The 12,768-nt window shown below is 38.6% G+C and overlaps 1 protein-coding gene across 8 annotated transcripts in view; it reads right to left on the bottom strand.

Annotated features, from left to right (window-relative positions):
- PTPRM (protein tyrosine phosphatase receptor type M) overlaps positions 1-12,768 on the bottom strand; it is a 787,430-nt gene that overhangs the window by 478,504 nt on the left and 296,158 nt on the right. For all 8 annotated transcript variants that reach the window (XM_059139376.1, XM_059139377.1, XM_059139383.1 and 5 more), the window contains exon 3: positions 4,790-5,061. In XM_059139376.1, coding sequence (XP_058995359.1) covers positions 4,790-5,061 — 272 coding nt within the window. The remainder of the gene's footprint in view (positions 1-4,789; positions 5,062-12,768) is intronic.

The following is a 12,768-nucleotide window of genomic DNA, read 5'->3' as shown; positions in this document are numbered from 1 at the left end:
AAGAGGCACGGGGAAGGGACTTCAAGGCCATCGATGCATTTTTTTTTTCTTGTCAAAGCAACCACTTACCTTAAAGATCACTGCTTCCCTTGCCTCTGACTGGATTCATTACTACTATATTCCAAAAGCAGGGAGAAGGCATGAGTAGGTGATTCCCCAGGTATCTCTGCGTACAGGCAGGGTTAGATACCCTGAGAAATAGAGAGATAGCCTCCAGAAATTTGAGGGATGGGAAAGAATAAAGAGAAGTGAAAGATACAGAATCAAAGTGGAATCCTTCTCTCTCTCTCTCTCTTTTCATTAGCACAATAAAGCAAGAAGGTGTTTGGGAGAGGAAAATACTATTGGTAACATGGCAGAAAGTCAAGGTCTAAATCAAAGGAAGTGGTCCCTTAGCCCTGGTGCCCTTATGAGAGCAAGCAGCCAGCGCTGCTCACTGCTGCTGCCCAACAGAGGAGCAGGTTCTAAGTAGCAGCAATTAGGACAAACGGTAATTAAGAAATTAAACATGTGTTAATCACCAAATACTTGACAATTTATATTTTAACGAACAGCAATTAACCTACAATTAGGTGCATTCCATGCAGGTTACCATTGTGATTTGTACTTGTAGAATACTATTCTCCTAAAAATAGGACAAGCTCCACAGAAGGACTGCTATGGTGAGAACACTTTGCTAAGAAATATTTTGATACTCTAAATGCCAAGTTAAGATAACTTTAGGGGAAAGACTTAGAAAAGGAGAGATGCTCAAGGAGACTTACTATTGAGCAAAAGTGCTTGATACAGTTGTGTCTACTTTTAGAGAAAACCTCTCCAAATACAACAACTGCAAAACTCAGACCCTAACCAAGTTGAGAAATACCAAATGGGTAGTAGCCAAAACCCAAGGGGCATCCCCAACCAAAAAAGAGTTAAAGACAGGACAAAGGAAAGGAACCCAGTGCGTCTATCCCCAAGATGGGAGGTATTTTGAGCACCTGCTTCCCATGGTAAAGAGTCCAGAGCACGCTGATACCTGACACACTCAGAAAACCTCACCTCGTTTTGTTTGTTTGTTTTTTTAAGGATTTTTTAAAAAGATCTGTTTATTTATTTGACACAGATTGAGAGGGAGATCCTAACAAGAGAGGCAGGCAGAGGGAGAGGGGGAAGCAGGCTCCCCACTGAGCAGAGAGCCTGATGTGGGGCTCGATCCCAGGACCCTGAGATCATGACCTGAGCTAAAGACAGAGGCTTAATCCACTGAGCCACCCAGGCACCCCTAACCTTGCATTTTTTTTTTAAAGATTTTATTTATTTATTGGACAGAGAGAGAGATCACAAGTAGGCAGAGAGGCAGGCAGAGAGAGAGGAAGGGAAGCAGGCTCCCTGCCGAGCAGAGAGCCTGATGTGGGGCTTGATCCCAGGACCCTGAGTTCATGACCTGAGCCGAAGACAGAGGCTTAACCCTCTGAGCCACCCAGGTGCCCCTAACCTTGCATTTTTGTATGACAGCAAGTTCTGGGGTTCTGGGGGGAAAGAAATCTGGTTCACTTTATTTCACCTAGTTTCATGGAAGGATTCATTTCTGTAACCCCTTTTCACTGAGGTCCTTCTGCCTTTCCACTGATCACATTTAAGGAGTGACTTAGGGAGAAAGCACTCAGATATTAGCTATTTCCCTTCTTCTATCTACCCTAATCTTAATCTCAATAAACTACTACTATTTGTAGAATGGCTAGAACATTCTAAATGTGCTTTTCTCCATTCCTCTTTAAACCCCGTACAGCTTTTATATTTAGTCCCATAATTACTGAGTTTCCATAAGTTTAAGTCAGTTGCCCAAACTTATAAGTAGACAAGGCTGATACTTTAATCAGTTCTGTTTAACCCAAACCATATGTTCTACTATACTATGATGTTACCCAATTCCAAATAATATTATAACATGAAATATCTTTAAAACAGTTAATTCATCAATCCTAACTCATTATATCAAAGCTACTTAATAAAATGTGAAAAGCGTCTTTTAAAAATAAAGTTCTATATGTTATGGATGAATGATATGTCCCTCCCCATTTCCATATGTTGGAAATATCCTCACAATGTGAGGATATTTGGAGATAGAGCTTTAGGGAGGCAATTCAGTTTAGATGAGATCATGAAGGTGGAGCCCCCAAAATTAGCAGCCTAAAAATAAGAAGGAAGATAGGAGCTCTTTTTCTCCAAATGCACACGTAGAGGAAAGGCCACTGAGCCCCCTCTGAGAAGACAAGAAGGTGGCCATCTACAAGGCAGGGTGAGGGCCTTCATTAAGAACTGAATCTGTGAGAATCCTACAGGACTCACAGGCTCTGCAACCATGAAAAAAGAATGTCTATCATGAAGCACCCAGTCCTTGGTCTTTCTGTCATAACCTGAGCTTAGACAAAGGCAAAAACACAACTTAAGATCTGGATTGTGGTCAATGTCAAAACTAAACCAATGCATTAGACTCTGGAGGCTGTAACGGGCCCAAGAGAGTTCACACCTAGAGATGCTGGCTGGGCAGTGTTAACTTGAAAGAGAGGAAAATCACAGTTGATATGAAAAGCACAGTTGAGCAGACCTACCTTCTGATCTTGCCTAGAATTTTGTCCCTTGCCTCAATCCTGCAGATGCCTGGAGGCTAAGGCAGAACCTTAGTGAAGGTACCAGAAGGGCAGTGGGAACATCACAGATCTACTTCTTCTCTACTCTGGGAAGGTCTCCTCCAAAAGAAGTTTCTAAAAACACTTAGCCCCTTAGCTTAGTTTATCACATAAAAGTCTAGCTTAACCAAATCCACTTCCTCTCCTTCCATTTTAGTACTATGGAAGAAAAAATTTTGTTGGGGCCATATTTTTTTTAAATTACAGCACTGATTGCTAATATAGTTGTAAAAAAGGTTATTTGATAAATAGGATATATTCCCTGTGCAAGAAAAACATTTTTTTCTTTTTTTACTCTTTTGAATTTTATGTATAAAAATAGTACATATATATTGGAGAAAACTTAGAATATGACCGACCAATAGTATAAAGAAAAAAAGTTCAAATCATCTGTTACCCAATTAGCTAGGGAGATACCACTTTTTAATGTTTATTTCAGCATATACTTTAGCCTTCATTTTATTATATATATATACACACACACATACATATGTTATTATATATATATTTTGTCATATAAGTATAATTTGAATATTTAAAAATATAATATATAAAATTTAAATTGTGGAATTTATTATTTTATACCAGTTTTTCCACTTAATGCTTAAAGTAGATCATTAAATGGTCTTCCAGGACATTATTCTTAATTGTTGCAAAATACATTTTCATACTGAGGTAACATAAATTAACTAACCCTCTAATGTTGGAAATAATACTGTTTCTGATTTTTCATTATTATAAATAAACTGCCATGAAAATCCTTATAGTTAATTATTTGCAAACATTCTTCCTTATTTCCTTGGGATGAATTGCTAAGAGTAGATCACTAATTTAGACCTATCTAAATTTTTAACACTTTTAAAACAAGTGTACTTTTAAGAAATTTTAACAATTTATGTGTATACCACTTAATTTAACAATTTGTATATGTACTATTCAAGACACATGAGATTTCTCAAATCCTTTAATTCTAGAAACTGCTGCAGGTATAAGGGTACAGAGACAAATCAGGCACAACAGTGACAACCCATTTATTCCCATTATCAAATCCAGGGATAGAGGAACTGGGATAGATGCATCTTCCCTAACAAACATCAAACCCACAGAATGGATGCCTGGGTGTTGTTCCTGCCATTAGGAAGACAAGCAACCCTTGAGGAGGCTAAGTTTTCCCCTTCCCTGAGTCTAGCCAAGCACCTCAATTAAATATGAGAGATGGTCTTGGATCCATGTTCCAGCTGGCTCCTGAGCGAGCCAAAGGAATTAAGAAAGAGAAAAGCAAAATATCTCGATCCTCTTAATGAATCCTTTTAGCTTGAGATCAATTGAGTATTCTCAAATTCAAGTTATATTTTAAAGGTGCTGTCAACAAAAGGGAAAAAAGCACAAACTACCATTGTCACTATTTTCCCACCTTTGGTCCTAAGTCAGGACGCACTTGTGATACAAATCACTCTCTGCCAGAAGGGACATGAAATCAGGGTTCCTTCGGTACCACTTCTTAAGTGCTCCTGGTCTCCATCCTTTCATTACTTTCAATGAGAACTCCAACTGGGTGACATGGCTCTTAACAGAACATCCCAAGGAATGGGACAGCCGCCCCTCCATGACAAGGACTTAGGTCTATGCATGTTCTTTTCTTCCCATAGCTTACAGGGATGGGAACAGGACCCTGCACCTCACTAGCTGGTCCATGAGGCTCACTTCCTAATGACTCATTTACTCCTGAGAGCAACTCATGACGAAGGATTCTCCTCTTTGAGATTCAAGTGCTATGTCTCTGTGGGTCAAATATGCCTTACTTAACATCGTGCTTCTAGATAGCATTTCCTGCCCTGTTGTAGGTTACTTAAAACAACATTTTTGGGGTTTTCCCCCCTCTTATTTTCTTAAAACAGTATATCCATAAACAAGTTTGAAAGGTGTTCTTTACTCATTTCTTAAGGTAACCTATAAAGACTTAACACACTCCTTAGCAAATAGCCCATGCTTCCCTAACATGGGTATTTAAAAAACACCTACACTTCTTACACATTCTCTGATTATACGAATATAAAAACTGTGTTTTCAGAAGTTAGAAGATGCATCAAAACAGGAAATGAGAACAAAGAGCGTACCTGATAAAAATTAGGCCAGAATGTACTAATGGCCAGTTCTGCCCTGTTCCACGTGCGGGTAGGGTCTCCAGATATGTTCCAGATAGGATTCCCCAAAGGCCCATTATTGACCTTCACGTAGACATTGAGTAACCCAGGAGCAGCATTACTCTTGCTGGATACAAAATAGTGAAAATCAATGCAGTGGGTGTCATTTTCTTTCAGCTGAGGTAAGAGGAGGTGGGCTCTCTGCCCCTCAGGTCTCCCAGATGTGTTCACCAGCATGAAAGAGCCTGTGGAAAGAAAATCAATGGAGAGTTTCAACCTGAAATACTACTTCCTGATCATCGCTCAAAGCAGTCATCATTTACATGGTGGGTTGACACTGCAATGCTATGGATCTTACTTGGGTTTTGAGAGCCACGTCTCTTTCACACCTTTTCACCTTAAAGAATTATCAATATCAGTGAATGGAAAGGTCCCTTGAACTTACTGCATTCAGTCTCCTAAGTAACAAAAATATGCATAATTTGCTGACCTGCACTGATCACCTGGTAGTCACTAGCCATGTGTGGCTATTTACATTGAAATTAAGTAAAAACCCATGATATGAAAAGCTTGGGTCCTCAGCCACACTGGCCACACTTCCAGTGCTGAATGGGTTCCTGCGGTTGATGGCTACCACACTGGGAAAGCACAGATGTGGAACCTTCCTATCATCTCAAAAGGTGCTATGGGACAACACTATTCTGTGAGGGTTCCATTATTCAGCAGTTGAGCACGTTAATATTCTCATGTAACTTAGAGAGAGAGAGAACAGATTGGCCTGATTTGTGGAATCTAAAAAGACTTTACTGGCCCTATGATGCTCCCTGTTGCCAATATAATAGAACTTTCTTGTATTTCATTGCCACCAGCCCCATTGCCATAACAGCTGACTTCTTGATAGTGGAGGTGTTTTCAAGACTGGTAATGACTGAGTGTACTGATGCCATTGTTGTGCCAGTCAGAGGATGGTTGTGCTCAGAAATCTCTATGAGCAATGTGTATCTTTACATCCAAACCACCAGCCCACCCACGACTGCTGAAGAGTTTCCATGTGGATTCAAGCTTTCCAGATACCGTGACATCAACTGTGTCACTTGTCTAAGATCATGTCCCCATGTTTAAGATCATGTCTTAGATCAACAGAAATGTCAATTAAAATAATTATATGAGTTTTATATATCATATATTTGCTTTTATCTTTCTTTATGTAAATGTAAAGTTTTTATGTAAACATAAAGAAAGATAAAAGCAAAATGTTCTAAGATAAAAGGGAAAACAGAACATCATAAAGCCTTTCTGGCAGAGAGGAAAAATGTATTGAAACTCTGAGGGGAAAGAACTCCTAAATTTGGAGCATAAAGATGAAAAAAGAAATACTACTCACATATGGCTGGACTCATGTTTTCTATTGGGAGAGGAGACTATTCCTCAGCTGAGTATTCTTTTTAGAATTTCCATTATTATGAACCATAATTTTCAAGGATGTGTGTGTGTGTATGTATGTTTTTGTGTATATTTATTTTAGTACACACTCAACGAATACCAAAAACATACATACACTACTAGAAGAAGTGGATTTTTATTTTATTTTATTTTTTCAGTGTTCCAAGATTCATTGTTTACGCACCACACCCAGTGCTCTATGTAATATGTGCCCTCCTTAATACCCACCACCAGGCTCACCCAACACTCCACGCTCCTCCCCTCCAAAACCCTCAGTCTGTTTCTCAGATTTCTTTTCTTGTCTACAAGCTGTGATTTCCCAAACAGCAAAAACAGAAGAGAGCCTTTCTCAGAGAATTATTATGAGGACAAAATAAACAAACCATAAATGTAGGTATATATTTTATAAACTAATAGTCTACTGTTCTGGAATCAATACCAGACAATGTTTATTGATGGCTGTTAGCTCTACAGTGCCCTGTGTAAGGGGAGCTAGTAGTAATGGCATTAAAGATAAACCGGAATTGAGTCAAAGAGAGATCAGGAAGCTGTTTACCCAGGTTTTAGGATGAGTTAGTGGCCAAACCAAAACTTTGAGCCCCTAAGCTTCCAGGCCATCACTCACCCTGTTACACTCCAATAACCCCATGTTTCTTCATGTGCTGTTTGAGCGTGTACGAAGAAAACAAACCCCTTCGCGACAGTGAAGGGAAATTACAGTCGCTCTTTGAAAATAGAGCAATTTTTCAAAAGATGAATGTTATGCACCTGGAAATATGAAAGCCAAGCCACAAAGGAAGGGTTATCTATGGAACATATATTCCAGTAATAAGGAAGAACTACAAATGTGATTTAAGAATGAGTTGGGGGCACAGAGAGGAAACAAGTGGCAAGAGCATATCATTGAAATGATTCGGGTGAGCCAGATTCTATAAAATGTAAAAAAAAAAAAAAAAAAAACTTCAAAATAGGCAGGTAGACCAGTCCCCTCACAAACCTAAAGCTGACTGTTCGTGTTTATGATATGAGTTAAAAATCATACTTTTCTGGGTAAATATAAGCAGATCTATTCCGTATTTGATCATGTGGGGCTCTGTTATCTGCAACCTAGTTACAATGTATTTTCCTACTGATAGGGCTGACCAGGACATGGCCTTGAGGTCAACGTTGAATCACCAAAACCTTTAGTACAAGGAAAGTACTTCTTGCAATGTTTCCATCAGTGAAACTCAGGCAGCTGCGGGTAGTAAACACAACCATATGTAAAGGATTGCAGAAGCATGTATCTCCTGTATCCCGTGACATCTAGTTTGGATGCCTGGGTGAAGCTGAAACAGACAAGTCTCTTTCCACATGTTGGTATAAACTGGATAGCTTCCTACCATTACTGTTCAGGGAATCACCAGGAATCCCTAAAACACTATTCTCCTAGCTGTGCAACCGATCCTCCATTATACTCCATTCCAGCACAAAATGCTCTGTCGGCGGTCTGCGATGTCTAAAGTATACAGACATTTTTAACTTGAGGTCGAGGTGAAATGCAGGTATTGTAAGTTATAAATACTCAAATGATCGTAATTTTATACTTCTTTCTCCTTTTAACCTTTTTAAGCCAGAAAACATGGTTTCTTTTGTTACCAGGTATGCTTTGGTGATGCAGATGAGCTCAAATGGGATTAGCAACAGGGGCATGACATCCATCTAACACGGAAGTCCCTTGGGTTCATGTGGGACTTTTGGCAGGAAATTAAAGTTTTTGAGTGATCTCAATAAAGGGCCTCATGATGACCTTTAAACAAAGATCCTTTCTTGCACAATGCCTCCACTCAGGGGAAGAAGTGACAAGAAATTTAGTGGTTTCAAAAGCCATCCTCTCCACTCTGTAAAGTTGTCCGGGAAACTGCAAGAACAGAGGAAAAAACCTTGGAGCTTCTGCTCCCCTCCTGAGTTGAAAAGGAAAGAACGTTGACTGATGAAGAAGACAAAACCTGGACCCTATTTTTAAGTTGGCAGAAAGTGAAAGTTGGCAGAAAGTGATCTCTATTAGAAGGGACTGACTACAGTAGAAAGACAAAAACCAGAGCCTGAGGATACAGAGTGAAGGATGGAGTTACTGGGATTCTGAAAGCCAGATGGGAGTTGATGCGACCAGGAGTTTTTGGAGGGTTGTTACTGTTCATGTTGGTTCTCCAGCTACAGAGCTGCATAGCTTCTGAGTGACCAGCCCCAACCTCATTTCTCTCACAAACTCTATCATTTTCAGTGTGTGATTCTGTGAAAAGAGTCAGAGATCTTCCAAGAACATAGATGTGGTATTGGAGGACATGCCTGCTCTATCCCCACCATCTTCTTCACCTGTTCTGGCCTGAGGAAGCAATTCTGCTTTGACTAGTCACAAGCAAAGTTCTTCTACCTTTCAACAGAAGAAATGGCACCTGAGCAACACTATGGTCAACACGGAAGATTCTGGAAGAAAAGTCTCTCTTTTCCAAACCCCTTCTCTGGGATATGGTCACCTGAGAAATCCTTTTTTTTCCCCCTCAGTTGGTATTTTTATGTAGCCCCCATAATTAATAATTAATGTATAAGGATACTTAGGACAATGCTTGCACAAGTTCAAAAATTGTTGACCAGCATTACCACGACTTTGTTTTCCTCACACCTCATCCAAATGTGTGGCTTCTTTAAATTATCTGCAATTTGTTAGCATTTCACTTGATATTATTTCTGCCTCTCCACATCACAGCCTTCCTGGTCCTATCCTATTTCATCTAAGTGGTAATTTTTATGTTTCCTCTACTTTATTAAGAGAGGAACATTAGTATTAAAGGGTTACAAAACCTTCAACATAGTTGATCTTGCTTCTACATTAAAGCTCTGGGAAAAGGATCTTTATTTCTACATGTGGTCACGAGGACTTATCTCACAGCTTCAAAGTAGAGAAGATGACATTTCAGCCAACACAAGTATTTCCTGATGGTTCTACAATATTGTCTTATGGTAACTTTACATGTGAAAGAGTGAACACTTAATGCTTAGCAGTCTGGCAAAAACAGAATCCTGGGGGTAAATTCCCAGTTGGGCATACAAAAATGGCAGGTGGGAGGGAAGAGATGCCTTTTAATTGTTTGAATTTATCACCTAACGGCTATGAAAGTAAAGTCAACTCGCCAATATTTAAAGTATCCAAGGCATTTATATTCAATTTTAGACTATTAAGTCTGTTTTTTAAAAAATATTCCTATATGGCTGAATGTTTAATTTTCACCTCCTGCTTCAATGTTTTGACTGTGAGGAAATACATTTTCAAAGGCTAATTGGGTCTCCCTCAGTAGGTACTTCCTTACCTCAATTTTTTTTCCCCCAACAAAAAACACTCCAACTGGGCAAATAAATAAAAGAAATCAGAATTCAAATTAGCATAGAAATTCTGTGTTCAAATAACAAAACACCCTTAAGTCACAAGTGTAGAAGTAGAGAATATAACATTGCAGGCAAATGAAAAGAACTCCATGTAACAGAGCTGGCTTCAAAAGGGGAAGTTTTTTTAAAAAGCACACTTTGAAGGTCTTTAAGAATAATTATTTTGGTTTCTCTGAAAACGAAAACTTCGCTATGAGAACATGCAATATTCACATTCTTGAATCTTTGGGTGAATTAAATTTAGCTTAATCATATCCACTGGCAAATGCTTTTGATTGGACTATCTTCCATCATTGTTTATGACAGCAGCAATAGCTAGATATAATTAGTTATTCCCTTCTACCCCATCATTAAAATTTGCATTGGTGTGGTAGAGGCTCTAGATTTTTAAAAGCTAAGGAAATTGCATAAATTCTCTTCATAATTTCAGAAACTTTGTGAGCCCAACAACAAAAAAGGGAGCGTTTTCCATCATCCAGCAGGAAGAGAGAATGATGCGTGTTATTAAATACTTTGGCTGGTGGAGAAGCAGCATTTTATGAACTTGCAAGGGAGCAGATCTTCCACCCCAATTGTGTCTCTTTGGCATGGGGATTATTTTAAGCTGGTTATTCTTTTTTTTTCTTTCTCTGTTTTTAAAAATTCTTTATTCAATTCAATTTAGTTAACTAGTCACATAATGTATGACTAGTTTCAGGGGTAGAATTTAGTGATTCATCAGTTGCATAAAACACCCAGTGCGCATTTCACCAAATGCTCTCCTAATGTCCATCACCCAATTACCCCATCTGCCTCCCTTCCTCCCTTCCAGCAACTCTCAGTTTGCCTCCCTGTTTTCATCTTACAGTTTGCCTCCCTGTTTTCATCCTATTTTATTTTTCCTTCCCTTTCCCCTATGTTCCTCTGTTTTGTTTCTTAAATTCCACATATGAGTGTGATCCTATAATAATTTTCTTTCTCTGATTGACTTATTTCACTTAGCCTAATACCCTTTAGTTCCATCGATGTCATTGCAAATAGCAGGATTTCATCCTTTTTGATGGTTGAGTAATATTCCATTGCATATACATTCCACATCTTCTTTATCCATTCATCTGCCAATTAATATCTGGGCTCTTTCCATAGTTTGGCTATTGTGAACATTGCTGCTATAAACATTGGGGTACAGGTGCCCCTTTGAATCACTATGTTTGTATCCTTTGGATAAACACCTAGTAGTAGTTAGTTACTCTTAACAGCACACACAGGTGAAGTTCTCAAAACTGAGTAAAAGTCACCCTTGCCTAAGAGACACTTATTAGGGCAAACTCCATTTGTAACAGTGTCTCCTTCCTGTGGGGATAGCCACATTTCTAGAAACTCTTGTCAAATTTACAAACAACCTTATCCTTGTTGACTGCTTTTCCTTTCCTGATTCACCACTTCCAGCATCCTTGGTCTTTAGCTGAAGATGGTATTCAAGCTGAGGGCTTCAGCCATTTCAGGAAGTTCCTTTTCTAGGGTCTCTCCCATATATACAGGAAATATACAAGATATTAAACTTCTGTTTGTTTCCTCCTTTTAATCTGTTTTATATTAATTTCTTGTTATATTAATTGATATTAATTTAATTACTAGACCAGCCAAAGAACATAGAAGGTGTAAAGGAGCAAAATTTGCCACCCCAAAGTGTATCTCTTTGACATATGGATTATTTTGAAGAAATGGAAGGCTCAGGAAGAAACTCTGACCCTCCCCCTAACTCAATAAAAGAATTTAGATAGAGGAGCTGCTCCAAAAAGTGAGCCATCACCATAGAAAATAATATGAATTAGGTGTGGTGGATAGGGAGGAACTTAGAAAAGTCTGTTAACAATCTTCTCTATGTCCCATTGTTTCTGCCTAACCCAGCAAACACTTGTTTGTCAAACACTTACTCTTTCTCATCTTCCTGTGAATTGTTTTTCTTCCCTGTGAAGTCTCTGATAACCACCTCCTTTTCTTAGCTCTGAATGGTGTATAAGCCCCAATTGCCTGACTCCTTGTAGGTTTCATATTCTTATGGAATGCCCTGTGTACATCTGTAACTAAGTTTTATTTTCTCCTGTTAATTTGTCTCATGTCAATTTAATTCTTAGATAAGCCAAAAAACAAAAAACAAAAAAAAAAAAACAAACAAAAAAAGCCCGCCTTGAATCACAGGAGAAAATATTTCCTCTTGACAAAGGCGAGAAGGGAAAATTTCTCACCCCCACAAATATTAATGTCACTCTAAAATTCACTTCTTAAGCCTCTTAATTTTAGTAAAAGTACACAGATCATTGGCCTTTCTCTTCTTTTGGCTGTTTTGTCTTCATTTTCTTTTTCTTCTCTGTGACATGTCTTCTAATTTGTAGATTTAAAACCCAAAAGCTAAATAGAAAGTTTACAAGTTCCATTTTTGCTGGTATAAATCCTGCCTCTAGTTTACAGGGCCATTCTGTTTTTCTTCTGACCTACTATATATACCAGTTGTAACAATTCAGCTATCTAGAGAAGTGCTTCTCGAACCACCTGCGAGGAACGACCATTTTTCTAAAAATATCTGATGCATCTCAGATCAAATGTATGTAAAATGCAATAAACATGGATTTCCAAAAAAGAATCAATAACAAGGCATGCAAAACACAAGCCCATATTTGTTAGTAGATTAAATAAGTGTAAAAACACTCTTGTCAAATTTCTATAAAATTTCTGAAGACTTGCTCTCAATTTTTATAGTGGTCATGGGCAGGAACAGTATGCTGACCAGCTCTGATGTGCAGATGCCACCAAGTAGCACAGGCTTAAAGTTCGAATAGTAGAGCAAACTGGGTTCCCAAGTACCCAAGTGTATGTAATTTTTTTTCTTAACATGGGAGAAAAAGACAGAGATGGACAAATTGAAAGAAAGGAAGGAAAAGAAACTCTCTAGTTTCTTAACCCAAGGATGAAGGCTATCAAGCTGATCCTTTTAGCTGTGAAAGAAATTGGTTAAAGAAGACACAAAAGGGAGGAGTCAAGATGGCGGAGAAGTAGCAGGCCGAGACTACTTCAGCTAGCCGGAGATCAGCTAGATAGCTTATCTA

Source organism: Mustela lutreola, chromosome 11 (assembly GCF_030435805.1).
Source record: "Mustela lutreola isolate mMusLut2 chromosome 11, mMusLut2.pri, whole genome shotgun sequence".
Taxonomy (NCBI): domain Eukaryota; kingdom Metazoa; phylum Chordata; class Mammalia; order Carnivora; family Mustelidae; genus Mustela; species Mustela lutreola.
This window is presented reverse-complemented; position numbering and strand designations above follow the sequence as displayed.